Source organism: Nelumbo lutea, chromosome 6 (genome assembly GCF_056320005.1).
Source record: "Nelumbo lutea isolate HS-2025 chromosome 6, American lotus-T2T, whole genome shotgun sequence".
Lineage (NCBI taxonomy): Eukaryota > Viridiplantae > Streptophyta > Magnoliopsida > Proteales > Nelumbonaceae > Nelumbo > Nelumbo lutea.
In genome coordinates, this window is record NC_142689.1 from 27,981,739 (window position 1) to 27,996,913 (window position 15,175).

General features: G+C 37.8%; 1 protein-coding gene across 1 annotated transcript in view; it reads left to right on the top strand.

The window, feature by feature from the left end:
• Positions 1–15,175, top strand: part of LOC148848194 (YbaK/aminoacyl-tRNA synthetase-associated domain-containing protein) — a 32,523-nt gene that overhangs the window by 390 nt on the left and 16,958 nt on the right. The window contains exons 2-4 of the mRNA XM_088951030.1: positions 1,622–1,699; positions 1,769–1,853; positions 5,721–5,809. Coding sequence (XP_088807156.1) covers positions 1,622–1,699; positions 1,769–1,853; positions 5,721–5,809 — 252 coding nt within the window. The remainder of the gene's footprint in view (positions 1–1,621; positions 1,700–1,768; positions 1,854–5,720; positions 5,810–15,175) is intronic.

The window sequence follows — 15,175 nt, forward strand, 5'->3', positions numbered from 1 at the left end:
TGAGCTACCTCTCTCGCTGTTGATTAATTCTGATTAAATATGTCGAATTTCCCTCCTATCAAAAAAAGTTGAATTTTCCCGCAGTTTTAATTGAATAATCATTTTAATCTTATTTCATAAAATGCCTATTTGAATTTGAAGTGTAGTTTGTAGAGTTCAACGGGAATCCATGTGAACTCTTGTAAGAAGATTGTCTGCTCGATGCATTTTTTAGGTGTTTGTGATTGGTGTAACTAGCCATGTTCGCGTTATTTGATGCGATTATCCATGATTACTTGCGACAGTTCGAGCTCTTGAAAGCATCTATTGTTGCTATTTGGAGGCTATTCTTTTGTATTGCCTTATTTTTCTTACTTTGCCTCAACTTCTTGTTTCTCTCTTATCTTCTATCAAACCAAACACACCCTAAAGGACCACTAGTAGTTGGGATTCCTATAATTTGACACGGGTAAATAACCATTCGTTTTTTTCCTGACTATCAAATAACTCTAGATTGTCAGTATTGTTAATATTTACATAACGAAAGTATGTGTTTGTGGTTTTTATTTAGCTGCTTCAGTGTGCCCATTGCATCAAGTAATGATCTGTTTTTGTCATGCATCATTTTATCAGAACATATTTTCTGTATAGATATCCAGCATAGTAATAGTCTAGTACATATAAAATTTTAAAGTTATCTTGTTTATGTTAAAAATGGGATCTACAACTCTTTAATCTTTTTATGTTCCATCAGAGACTAAACTCTGATTCTCCATTGATGAGAAAACAGGGCCTTTTGGTGTATTCCAAAGCTTAAATCTCCTTGCAACTTAAATTCAAGTATAATAATCTTAATTGGGCTTTGTGGTAGATTAATGAAAGAATTTATGTTTGTGAAATCCCACCATCAACAACCTGAAAACAAAACCAAAAGTTGCAAGGGAGCAAACTCTCCATTGTAAATCACTCCTGGAGACATTGTTCGTAGCTATGTTGTTAAAATAAAGTTTTGGTTGATATCAGGTTCCATCAGAATGAGAAGTTCATCATAGAAATTAAGCATGGAGCTCTTTGATAAAATGGGTCTATTTCCATGAACCACTCCTTTAACTTGTGACATAGTCAACAAGAATAGTTGAGAGACTCACATTGTACATTTTTATTGATTGACATGAAGCAAAGAGGTGAACAAATGCCAAGTAAACTCAACAAAGCCTTACCCTGAGTATTTGAGGTAACAAAGAAGTAGATAATCTTCAAAAAAAAAAAAAAATCATCACTTCCCATAATCAATAGGGTTTCTGTTTTTCCCTCACCCAAGAGCAAATACTTGAATTTTATTTTTTTTCTTGGAACCGGGTCTGGATCTTTCCTTTGCCTATGGACCATGGATGAATTCCGTACTTAGGCATGTGATTCATTTTCAACTATTATCCACATATTGACTTGAAAATTTACAATTTCTGATGGGCCAGGACATACCACCTGAGTTTTAACAGTCCATGTAATCAAATTAAGGCCTATTGTGTTGTAGCAATATAATTGCTTTTATGAATCACCTAAGTTATTTTTCTCCAACTTTTTACCTTTTTATGATAGCTCATCTTGGTTTCCCTTACCATGAATGATATTTTCTTTTTAGGTTAACACACAGGCCCCTGCAAGTGTTACTGATTGTAGCGATCAGAATAATTCAAAGTACTACCTTGTTGTAGTCCAGGTGCTTTATTCACTTCATCAGTTATTCATTTGCCTAAAGTCTTGTCTCTCTAACATTGCCTTTTTGCAGTATACTGCTAGATTTAATGCTGAAACAGTAAAAAACTTTCTGTACTCACTCAACAATGGCAAGATACCAAAAAAGAAATTCAACTGTAAGTTGCATTTATTACAAGATTTAAACTTAAGGCATGGTTTGGTCTAATTTATTTAAAATTCCATTGGATCAATGGTATTTATTGAACATTTGGAGTTACTGAATTATTTTCACTTGCAAGTTCTTAGATCATTTATTCTTTTTCTACTAAATATCATTATTATTTGTAATCTGAAAACATGGGATAAAGTGCTAAGAAATGACCTAAGAACTTGCAATTGATAGAAAACATGGCTCTTGATAGAGCAAAGTGGAAGGACAGGTTCATGTAGCCAACCATAATTAGTTGGAATTAAGGCTGAGTTAAATTGAGTAAATTATTTATAAACTGGCATGCATGATTTTTAATGCATCAACTAGGTGAATAGGTGCCTTCAGGGGGATCTATGCAAGGATTGCCTACATAAATAGCATAAAGGTTCTTGCACTAATAATGAAGTAGTTGCAAAGTCATAAGACCCCAAGTTCAATTAGGCAACAATGGCAAATAAGTCCATTTATTTTCATATGATATATGCATAATACACCATATCATTAACATATACATATATTGTTAAAATAGTCTATGTATTTTATACATGTTTATTTGAGGTCCAAGACAACAATGTGGATCCCTCTAGACTATTGTTAGACATTATCTAAAACTTAAATGCAACTTAAAGTCTTTTACTAAAGAGATTGATACCTACTATAGACTCATTAGAAATAAAAAATCAAACCACAGTCAAATATCAATACTATTTATGAAACTAGCACTCCATATCCTAAAAATAAAGAAATTGTCTTTTGAACCAATTACTATTCTTACCTAAGCAACATCAGTCTCCTATAGAATCCAGATTCTCTTAAGAGATTGCCTCTATTAGTGGGAACCACAGAAGCCTGCCCTGCTACAGAAAACTTCAGTTTGTTTCTGAACTCTCATGAGACTCAGGCCTTGCCCTTGTTTGCCACCTAACAAAAAGGTGAAACTTAATTGAAGCATTTTCTAGATTCTAACTTTATTTTCTTTATTAATTGGTTGAGTCTATGTATTTATCTCCCATACAAGCTATAGTCCATTATTTTTCTACTAATTTTGTTGGACAGTTTTTGTATGTCCTTAGCTTCAATCAATTCTGATGTACTTTTGATATTTAATGTAAATAAATGAAGTACATGTTTGATTCATGTTGTGTGGTATACTTCTGTGTAAGACCCTAAAACTGAACACTTAATGAGACTTGTGTTGGTTTTAAATGTTCACAGCCGTTGGATAAGTCTGGTGAGATTTATCCTACCAAGTCTGACACTGGTGTGCTGCCAACTGTTGGGGTGGTTTGTCTAAGCTGCCAGGGTGAGACCCAAGGCACATGCAGTGTATGATTACTTGAACCCTTGAACCGGACCACATTTCCAGTGTTGCCCTGGACCTTGGAGATTGATGGGCAAAACTGGAAAATTACACCTGACCCCTAGACTTGATTATGGTACTGCACTAGGTGTCGGATTAGGCTCTTTGATATGCTAATCAGTGAGATCCTTAGCGGAGGTCAAAACCTGGGTATGTAGGGACAGTCTGAGAATTCATCTGAGTGGGTGATCATAGTGACGGGATCAGCCCCTTTGTCAAACAAAGGTAATGATTGGGGATGCACTTTCTCTAATGGAAACCAAACTGTTGGCAGTTGATTTCAATCGTTGGAATTTTGTTTTACAATTTATATATATGATATATACCTAAGTATGGTTTCAAAATATTTGCAAATGGTTTTAATTTCTGGGATCCATGTAAGTAGAGAGTGCAATATTGTTCCTTGTAGCCGAGGGAGAGGTCCTCTCTTGTCGGGCAGTGTTTGATCATTATGGGCTGAGAGGTTAAGTGTAAGGCCATTTGGGATAATACCTGATGGGCTAGTCTTGCACCTGCCCACAGTCCCTGGGTTTTTATAAGATGGCTTAGCCCAGGGACCACTTAGTGTAAGTGTTGGGCCCATAGGGTCCATGTGATGGGCTCAAGGGGTTCACTGGGCTTACTAGTGAATTCGGCTAAGCTTTGTAACAGAGGCTGGGCCGAACCCATGTGGCTGGTGTGTAGATCAATGCTTGGGTCCCACGCCATACAAAGAAGCCCAACTGGGCAGCAGTTTGGAAGACATTTGAGCGCATAACCTAATTGGGCCTAAAGTCCATTTCGAACTGGGTTTATTTGATCAGTCATTATTAAGAGGCGGATCTGAGATTAGGATGAGCCCAAAAGTTTATATAATCTACAGATAAGATTAAGAAGAGTTTTAATCCAAATACAGATTTGGATAAGAGCAACTCTTGATATGATTAGGAGATTTTTTTCTTAATCATTAAGCAACTAGATGAAACCCTATTACAATTACAAGAATTCGAACCCTAGGAGTTTTTGAAAAAAAAAACAACATACCCTGCAATTTTGAGATAGGATCTCAGAAACCCTAGAGAAGAAAAAGCAGTTCGCCATCTTCTTCTCTAGGTTCCTCCTGTTGCAGCCGCCACTGTCTACTACAGTTCGATTTCTCTGTCAGAGAAAGATCAAGAAAGAGTTCTTGATATCAGTTTTTACTGAAAGGCTGATTCAGTTTGATGCTCATTGTCTTCCAAAGGATTCTTGTGAAGGATTCAGTGTGTAGGATGCACTCTGTTGGTTCTGTTCCACAGTTATTGTGTCATCTTCAACAAGAGTAGATCTTGGTGTCTTCTTTGGGCGTGAACACCAACTTTGGGAGATATTATTTCTCTAGATCAGGTATAATCACTCCCTTCTCTTTTGGTTAAGATCTGGTTTGGTTCTGGTTCAAGTAGGATCCTTGAATCTTAATTCTAAAATCAGGGAATGCGATTCCCAGTTGAAAGGTAGGTAGAAAATTTTTGAAATTCGCCCACCCATTCCGCAACTATTTTGGCGTCCATACGATGGATTCTACCATCCCTTTCAAATTTATCCACTTTTCTCGTTTTAACTTCTCTTTGAAAAAACAAAGAAATGATTTGCTCAAAAGGCTTATCTTCACCACATCTAGGCTTATGCATTATTATTTTGCAGCTTCACCTATCCACACCTTCCAGATTTGCAAGCCTTAGTTCCATTCTCTTGCCATATTTATGGGAAAATAACAAGGCAGTGAGCTATATGCTATTACCTCATTACTTGCATTATAAATCAGTTTCCTATCAAGGACATGAAATTAATATAGCTTAGAAAATTTATGTCAGTCCCAGATTAGACATAATACTAATCCCCATTCTAAATACATAATGTGTAGCCATTGGTTTGTAAAAGGAATACTTTTCAGCTTTGTAAGTTGGTTTTCATCAAAATCATTCAGGTAATGGACAAACATATACAGATAATAGACAGAATGATAAAAAAGTTACTAAAATTGTGTGACATAAGCATTAGATATTGGCCTGTACCAAGGTCTTATATGCATTCAATCACTAAAGGAATTCTATCCCTGGTATATATCTGCCAATTCTTTCAATTGTCCTATTTAAAATCGTTTCCTTGTATTAACAAGAAAGTTAATTGTCTAAATTGCATTAAATTATACCAATAAAGAAAAGGTCACATTAAATTATTTGGAAATGAGTTTCTGGTTTATTGGTTCAGCCATCCATGTGTTTGGTATTGGTCTTTTTTTTTATCAGTGGTGTTTGGTATTGGTCTTATATACATGCGCATGTGTATTTGTTCCTTTCACAATCATACTTCTGTAACTTTGAGCTATTCCTTTTCAATTTAATTGTTTGATGATTTTTTATGGGCATGAAGTCTTCCAAAGATTCCAGAACCCTTTCCACTGTATCTTAACCTTGGAAATGTGAATGGTTAAAATTTTATTTGTTGTTACAGTGAGGCTTGCACCTGAGGACCAGTCAGTGAAGTTGACTGGTTACGAGCACAATGGTGTGACATGTATTGGCATGAAAACAGATATTCCGGTAATTAAGATTCTGTGCTTCGACTACTTAGTGCTTTAAATTCACAGTTTTCTTTGTGCTATATTTTATGCATGGTAAATAATTGCAGTGAATATTAACTGCTAAGATAAGGTTTTCTAACTTCATCCAGATATGCTTCAATGGAAGATGCTAATCAACTGATATTACCATATTTTTTTCTTATTGATAATTATACATCTCTATCTTGCAAAATACTAATCTTTTTAAACTAAGAAACATATGATACACATATTCTTTTAGAGCTACAGGAAAATAGTGGTTTTTATGAACTAAACTGTAATACTTAGCAATTTAACTAAAGCAAAATTAGTGAGATTCTTTTTTGAGAAAAAGGTAAAGTAAACTTTCATTAATCTAAAAAATCTCTGTACAACAAGAGGCTGTACAAAGGGAGATAACCAAAAAAAAAAAAAAGAACTGCCCCAGAAGAATTAGCATGATATACCCTTGGAATTTACAAAAAAGATTCTCATGCACAAAACATGTACTATGATTCTTTCTTTTGAAAGACTTATGTGTGGCCACCTATGAGTGCAGTCTGCTCAAAATCATTTGAAAAACCTTACCTATCGGAGATGTCTTATTCTTGAATATTCTGGAGTTTCTTTCCTGCCATAATCCTCCAAAGAAAACTGCTGTTGGAATCATATGCCAAATGATTCTACACTCTTACTCAAGGTATCAAGCCATCAAGCCTCCATCCTTTTAGGAAATCCATCACTGATTGAGGATAGCACCCCTTAACTGCAGACATGCCCAAAACCTTCACCCAAATAGCTTGAGGAAATTAGAAAAACTAGAAGGTGATCTCACAGCATCAAAGTGCCTTTGATGAAGGAAGACAGATTATCGACCAGTTATTGGTAGCAAATGAATGCGTAGCAGAGAAGGGGAGAGGGAGGGGCTTGGTGTGCAAGTTGGATTTGGAGATGGCTTATGACTTTGTGGACTGATCTTTTCTTCTGGAAATTATGGGGAGAATCAAGTTAGGGGAGTGGTAGAGGATGTGGATGAAGTGATGCCTTAGTTCAGTGCAGTACTCAATCATGATTAATGCTGTGGCTAGAGATTACTTTCCAATGAAAAGAGGATTGAGACAAGGGGATCCCCTTTCCCCTTTTTCACTTTAATTGTTGATTTCCTAAAAAGGGTATTACCTTTGGTCATCTCACAGAATCAAGGTGCCTTTGTTGAAGGAAGATGGATTATCGACCAGGTATTGGTAGCAAATGAATGTGTAGCAAAGAAGAGGAGGAGGAGAGGGAGGGGCTTGGTGTGCAAGTTGGGTTTAGAGAAGTCTTATGACTTTGTGGACTAGTCTTTTCCTCTAGAAATTATGAGGAGAATCGGGTTAAGGGAGCAGTGGAAGATCTAGATGAAGGGATGCCTTAGTTCAGTGCAGTACTTGATCATGATTAATGGTGTGTCTAGATATTTTTTTCCAGCAAAAAGAGGATTGAGACAAGGAAATCCCCTTCCCCCTTCATTTTCACTTTAATTGCTGATGTCCCAAGTAGGATGATCATGGAGGGTGATCAAAGAAATTTGTTTAGATGATGGAGGGTAGGAAGACTTGATCATGATTAATGGTGTGGCTAGATATTATTTTCCAGCAAAAAGAGGATTGAGACAAGGGAATCCCCCCCCTCCCCTTCCTTTTCACTTTAATTGCTGATGTCCCAAGTAGGATGATCAAAGAAATTTGTTTAGAGGATGGAGGCTAGGAAGACTTGAGGTGACAATCACTCATTTGCAGTTTGCATATGACATCATTTTATTTTGTGAGGAAGGTAATCAAGAGTGTATAAGAAATTTGCGTGAGCTCATTACTTCCTTTGAATCATTTTCCAAGTTGAAGATAAATTGGGGAAAATGTTGTATGGCAGGGATTAGGGGTGGATTCGAGTCGAGCCGAGCTGAGCCAAATAGCTAGCTATTCGAGCTCGGCTCACCAAGGAAGTACAAGGCTCGAGCTCGAGCTAGGCTCGACTTGAGAAAAATGTTTTATAAAAATAATATATATATAATATTTTTTATTTGATATTTAAAAAATTAAGAATTATAATATTTAGTTATTATTATATATAAAAATAAAATTATTATATCTATAATATTTTTATTATATATAATATAATAATAATAATATTATTATTATTATTAGCAAGCCTCACGAGCCGAGCTTTATTAGGCTCGATCTCGGGTCGAAGCTCGGTTGAAATCGAGCCAAGCCGAGCTTTTCATGAGCTAAGCTCGAATAGCTCGTGAAGAGCTCGGCTTGTGGCCACCCCTAGCAAAGATTAACTTGGAAGATGAAAGTTTGAGAGAGCTAATTGAGATTCTTGGTTGTGAGGTCAAACAATGACAATTGGAGTAGTTAGGGTTGCCTTTGGGAGGGAATCCAAAATAAAAAAAGTCTTTTGAAAGCTAGTGGTGGAGAGGTATATAAGGAAGTTGGCACTTTGGAAACAGAGTTATTTATCCATAGGTGGGAGAATAATCCTGATTAGAGCAACTCTAATAGACCTACCAATCTATTTCTTATCAACTTTTAGAATTCCACTAGAGTGGTAGGACAATTAGAAAAACTTATGAGGGATTTTCTCTGGGAACTTGGGGATGAAAAGAGGGATCACCTAGTAAAGTGGGCACAAGTCAGCAAAAAAAAGGAAAGGGGAGGTTTAGCATTGGAGGATTTAGTTCAAAGGAATACTTCTTTGTTAGGAAAGTGACTTTGGAGGTTTACATTGGAAAGAGACAAGTTGTGGCATAAGGTGATAGAAAGCATTCATAGGCTGATTAACAATGGCTGGGATGCAAAGATAGCCCCCACATCTTCCTCGAGCTCTCTGTGGAAAGCAATACAAGAGGTATATCCTACCTTTTTTAATCTCATCAAATTTGATGCGGGTTGTGGTTCTAGGGTGCCTTTTTGGAAAGATCTTTGGTTGGGTGATACTCCCTTTTGCTCCCTTTTCATTGATCTTTATTCAGTTTCTAACTACAAGTTACAACCCATTTCAAATTTCGTCACCTTTTCTCACTCTAGATTGAGTTGGGATTTTGGTTTCAGAAGGGGTTTGAGGGATAATGAGTGTGAGTCCCTTATTTGTTTGCTTGATAATCTTAAGTCAGATTTCTTGGTTCAATCTATGGAGGACACTAGAGTATGGTCTGCTTCTTCTAATGGCACTTTTACCTATGCTTCTTTCTTCAATACCCTTGTAGAAACTTCTGTTGGGGTGAGAATTTCCTGTGAAAGAGTGTTTTTTTTTTATTTTTGAAACTATCCAGTGAAAGAGGTTTGGAGCAAAGCCCATTCCACAAAAAAACTCAAGCTCTATGTTGAAAGGTGTTTCTTGGGAAGGGGAGCACTTGTGACATGCTTCAAAAAAGGAGGCCAAATAAATGCCTCTACCCTCATATGTGCATTCTTTGCTTTGCAAGTGGTGAATCCCTACCCCATTTGTTTTATCCATTGGCTTTTTTGTATATTTTTTTTTTGTTTGGGAATCTTTCTGCTCTCTCTTTGGTTGCAATGGAGTACTCCCTAGAAAGTAGAAAGCCTCTTTGATCAAACTTTCTAAGGCAGAACAAAAAGATGAAGGGTTATTTGCAAATCAGTAAGGGCAGTATTGGTGTGGACTATATGGGAGAAAATGAATGCAAGAATATTCAACAAGAAGTATAGGTCATAAGAAGATCTGGTGGGGGGCATAAAGATAAAAGTTGCACACTGGGTGAAATCAATCCAGCTCTTTCAAAATTTCTCAATTACTAATATAGTAAGAGGATGGAATGAAGTCGCATACATTGCTGAGAAAAAAGAAAGAAAGAAAGGTGATCGAGTGGAAGCCCTCGGGTGCCAACAAAATTGAGCTGAACTTTGATGGGACCTCTATAGGAAACCCGGGTATGGCAAGCATTGGTGGTGTGACTAGAGATTCCTCAAGTAAAGTATTGGCTCTATTACAAGGGTTAAAACTGTTAGACAGTGCATGCCCTTAGCTCCAATCAGCATGATGTACATTATGACATTTATTGTAAATGAATAAAGTACATATTTGATTCATGTTATTATGGTGTGTTTCTGTGTAATACCCTTAAATTGGACACATATGAGACTCGTGTTGGTTTAGAATCTTCACAGTCGTTGGATAGATCTAGGGAGATTTATCCTGCCAAGGCTGGCACTGATGTACCGCCAAGTTGGTTGGGGTGGCTTGTCTCAGTTGCCAGGGTGAGACCTAAGGTACATGTAGTGTGGGTTTTCTTGAAACCCTGATAGATGGGCAAAATTGGAATGTTACACCTAACCCCTAGACTTGATTATGATACTGCATTAGGTGTTAGATTGGGTTGCCTTTGATATGCCAATCAGTGAGATCCTTAGAGGGGGTCAAAACCTGGGTATGTTGGGACAGTCCGAGAATTCATCTGAGTGGGTGATCATAGTGACAGGATCATCCCCTTTGTCGGACAAAGTGAATGATCGGGGATGCATTCTCTCTGATGGAAACCTAAACTGCCGGCAGTTGATTTCAATTGTTGAAATTTGTTTTTGCAAAATATATTTATATACATATATACATATATATATTATGGTTTCAAAATGTCTGCAAAAGGTTTTAATTCCTGTGATCCATGTGAGTAGAGAGTGCAACACTGCACCTCTTGTCAGACAGTGTTTGATCATTATGGGCTGAGAGGTTAAGTGTAAGACCATTGAGGGTTATACCTAATGGGCTAATCTTGCATATTCCCACAGTCCTTGGGCCTTCATAAGATGGATGGACCTAAGGACCATTTAGTGTAAATGTTGGGCCCATTAAGAGCCCATAGTGATGGACTCAGGGGTTCATTGTATTCAGCAGTGAATTCGGCCAAGCCTTGTAACAGAGGCTAGGTTGAACCCATGTGGCTGATGTGTAGATCAATGATAGGGTCCCACACCATACAAAGAGAGCCAAGCTAGCCAATATTAAATAGGAAGTGAGCCTGAAATCTTAATAGGCCTAAAAGCCCATTTCGAACTGGGTTAATTGGATTAATTAAATAGGGGCGGTTCTGGATTTGGATTAGCAGATAAGGATAAGAGGGTTACTCTTATCCACTTAGAGAGTTCAGATCCAAATAAAGATTTGGATCAAGAAAATCCTAATTTGATTAGGAAGGCTGATCTTTATATGTAGATAAGATAAGGGATTATCCTTATCACTTAAAGAGGCCAGATCCAAATAAAGATTTGGATCAGGAAACTCCTAATGAGATTAGGAAGTTGTCTCTTTAAGGCTATAAATAAGAGAGCAGGGCATACTTGAAAAAACACACTCACTCAATATCGAGAGAAGGCAACTCAGTTAGACTGATCTTGCCTTCAGTTCTTTTTCTTCCTGCTCTTGCTGCCCTACCCTGTTCAATCTCCAGTTCTTGGACCCTGTTCGATCTCCAGTTCTTAGATTTGATCAAGAATTGATCTTGATATTGTTTCTTGCCAAAAGAAACAATTTAGAAGCTGTGCTCACTATCCCATTCAGTTCTTGCTGAAGAATCACAAGTTCTTGGTGAAGAACTACCTACTGATCCTGCCTCATCCTAAGTTGTGTCATCTTCAGTGGAGGAAGGATTTGGTACACTCTTTGGGCGTGAACACCTACGTTGGGAGGAGCATTCTTGCGTGGATTCCGTATCAGGTATATCTCTCCCTAATTTTGGTTTCAGATTTGGTCCGGTTTGGTTACAAGAACGAACCTTGAAAATGTAGTTTTCTAAATTGGGAATAGGATTCTTGGAAGGGAGTAAAGAAATTTTTGAAATTTCGCCCAACCTTCTTATAGGGTTCGGCCATCCATATGATGGATCTCCCATCCCTTCAAAAAATTGCTAGGCAAGCAGATCTTAAGAACTTAGAGATAGAAGGGGACTCAAAAATAGTGATATCTTGGACCAATTCAAGCGGTAAATCGGTACCTTGGATCTATAGAAATCCGTTAAGGGAGATAGTAAGCATAGCAGTGGAACTTAATGCCTTGTTCACATGGATCAGGAGAACTGCAAATGGAATGGCTGATTCTCTAGCCAAACAGGGAGTTCAAAGGCAACAGCTTTTTTGGGCTTTATTGTAACAATTTCTGGTGCAATGTCTGCTTTCTACTTTCTGTAATTCTGTATTTAAGTCTCTTAGTTGAATAAAATTCTCATTTTTCTGATAAAAAAATGTAACAGAAGGTGATCCACTTATTCGGTGGACGATACAGCCATACCCTTTCTTACCAAATTATCTTTAATAAGTATTCTATTCAGATAAGGAGTCCACAAAAAATGCCACCTTTGAAGGGATGTTCTTGCACCAGATTATGTGAACAGGGACCTCTGCTTCTTTAATTGCTGGCAAATGATCAGGAAAAGGATTTCACCAAAAACTTCCCAGACTTCTCCCACAGCCATGCCCTCCCGTCTGCTGTAGAAAGGTTCACTTGATTGCCATACAACCTTTGCAACAGCTCCTCCATAAAGCCAATTTCCCAGTTGTTCACATTCAGATTTGAATAGAGAAGCAAGAAGAAGATAGAAAGAACTGATGAAAGGGATTCTTTTTCTGTCTGCCCCTAGTTAGGCAGCAGCAATGGAAATACATAAAAGGAACTTAAGGCCCAGCCCACTCAAATAAAAAGAACTTACATATTATAACTTACGCCCACAAATATAAGTTCCAGTTTGCATAATAATTCAGCAAATCTATTTATCAAAAAAATAATAATAATAATTCAGCAAATCTTGCTTTAGTGAGGCCCTTAGTGAATACATTGGTTAGCTCTCTTGCAGAGGGCATACAAGGGATGCAGAGATCTCCAGATACAATCCTTTCTCTCACAAAGTGTTTGTCAATCTCAATATGTTTGGTTCTATCGTGTAGTATGGGGTTATTAGAGTTTGAATAAAGAACAAATTGGAATTGAAATAGAATGGTTCGGTGGTAACAGTCCACCCAGAACCTTGTATTTATATAATACTGTCAAAAGAGTTTGAGTACAATTACAATAAGGAAACCATGAGAGATTACATCGAGTAAACCTAGGAGTTATCTGATGAAAGGTTGTTGTAATTCATGTTATCTGTAGGTGACGTGCCACTCTTATCCTTAGTATACGCCCCCTCAAGCGAATGGGCATAGGATGCACATGAAGCTTGTTAACAAGGGAAGAAAACCAAGGAGATAACAAGGCCTTTATGAATACATCAGCAATTTGATCCATTGAAGGTGTGTACTGTATCCGGAGAGCACATTTGGGGACCAAATCCCGAAGGAAATGAAAATCTACTTCAATGTGATGGGTATGTGCATGGAAAACTAGATGAGAGGCGAGATAAGATGCATTGACATTATCACACTCAATAATAGGTGGTAAAGTTTAAGAGAATGCCAAGATCTTTCAACAAGGACCGAATCCATAATATCTCAGTGGTTGTTTTGGCAAGGGATCGAAATTCTACCTTGGTACTTGAATGTGCAATAGTCGGCTACTTCTTGGCACTCCAACTAATGAGATGAGAACCAAGGAAGATACAAAAGCCATTGGTGGAGTGGCGGTCATCGAGGCTACCAGCCCAATCCGCATTGAAGAATGCAGTGAGATCCAAACTAGACTTACAAGAAAAGAATAGTGCATAATCTAGTGAGGTACCTCAAAATTCTTTTGACAGCCATCCAATGCTCATCAATGGGGGTATGCAAGACTGACACACCTTATTCACAACATAGCTGATATCCGGGCGAGTGATTGTAAGATATTGTAAGACACTGACTATAGAGGGAAGGAATTGATTACAAGGAGACTTTTGCACCAATAGCAAAACGTAACACACAATACAGGTACTATTGTCCTCAATTGAAGGCTACTCTTGACAATTATATCAATTAGATGTGAAGCACCTTTTTGAATGGAGATCTGCATGAAGAGGTATTTATGGCTCCTCCACCAAGTTATGACTTTCGTGGGTAACTGTGCAAATTGAAGAAAGCTCTCTATTGGTTGAAACAGTCTCTATGTGCCTAGTTTGAAAGACTATGCAAAGCTATGGATGTTGTGGGGTACACTCAAAGTAGCACTGATCATACCTTTTTCATAAGAAGACAAGGGGAGAAGATTACAATCGTCATAGTATATGTTGATGGCATGGTGGTGATAGGAAATAATTCTAAAGAAATAAGGAGGTTGTAGCATTTGAATTTGAAATTACAGTTGTCATAATATGTTGATGACATGGTGGGACCTTTGAGATACTTCCTTGGAATAGAGGTAGAAAGTTTAAAAGAGGGCAGTTATTATCTATCAAAGAAAATGTGTTGGACTTAGAGGTGTAAAACAGGCCAGCTCAGCCCGCGCAAAGTGCGGGTTGGGCGGTGCCTCCCTCCCCTTTGGGGGGGGGTCAGCCCGGCACGGCCCGCGGGCTCGTGCTGGGCCAAGCTGGTTTGTGGGCCGAGCCTTGGGCCAGGTCGGGCCGTGGACCGAGCCAAAGTTATTTATTTAAAATTTTGAAAAAATTTTAAAATTTTAATTTTATATGAATTTTAATGTGTACAATTACTTATATATATACGATAATTAAATAAAATAGTATAATAAAATTGAAAAAAATGTTTATTTTATTAATATATTATATATTATATATTATATAATATATATAGGCCGGGCCGAGCCACAAGTGGCATGGCACACAATGCGGGCTATGCCTGCCCGGCATGGCCCATCAACCCATACAATCGTGCTAGGCCGTAGCACAGCCCGTGGACCATTGGCCGGGCTGGCTTAAAATCGTATCGGGCTGCAAGCAGCACAACTCGATTTACACTTCTAGTTGGACTTTTGAAAGAGAATGGTATAGAGTAAGCCAACTGATACTCCTATAGAACAAAATCACAACTTGTAGGAATCAAAAGGGAAGGAGTGTCTTGATAAGGAATGATGCCAGGGATTGGTAGGCAAATTGATATACCTATCTCTCACAAGACTAGATATTTGTTATGTTGTCCTCGTGATAAGTAAGGCCACGTTTGGCAAGTCTTTCCGCGCGGGCTTCGGGCTATTCAGAAGCTCGAAAGCCTGAATTCTAGGCTTTTTCCGTTTAACAATAGAAAGATCTATTCGGGAAAAACTCCAGCCCATAAAAGACACCAGAAGCCTAAATTTGGGCTTTTTCAGGAAGCTACAAATGAAGCTTTTACAATCTTTTAGCGCCCTGTCTTCTTCAAACGTGTGTTACGATGCACACGCTTGGGAGAAAATGGGTTATCTTTCCACAAAAACTATTTGAATGTGTAAGTGGGACCTACCAATGGTATATGGG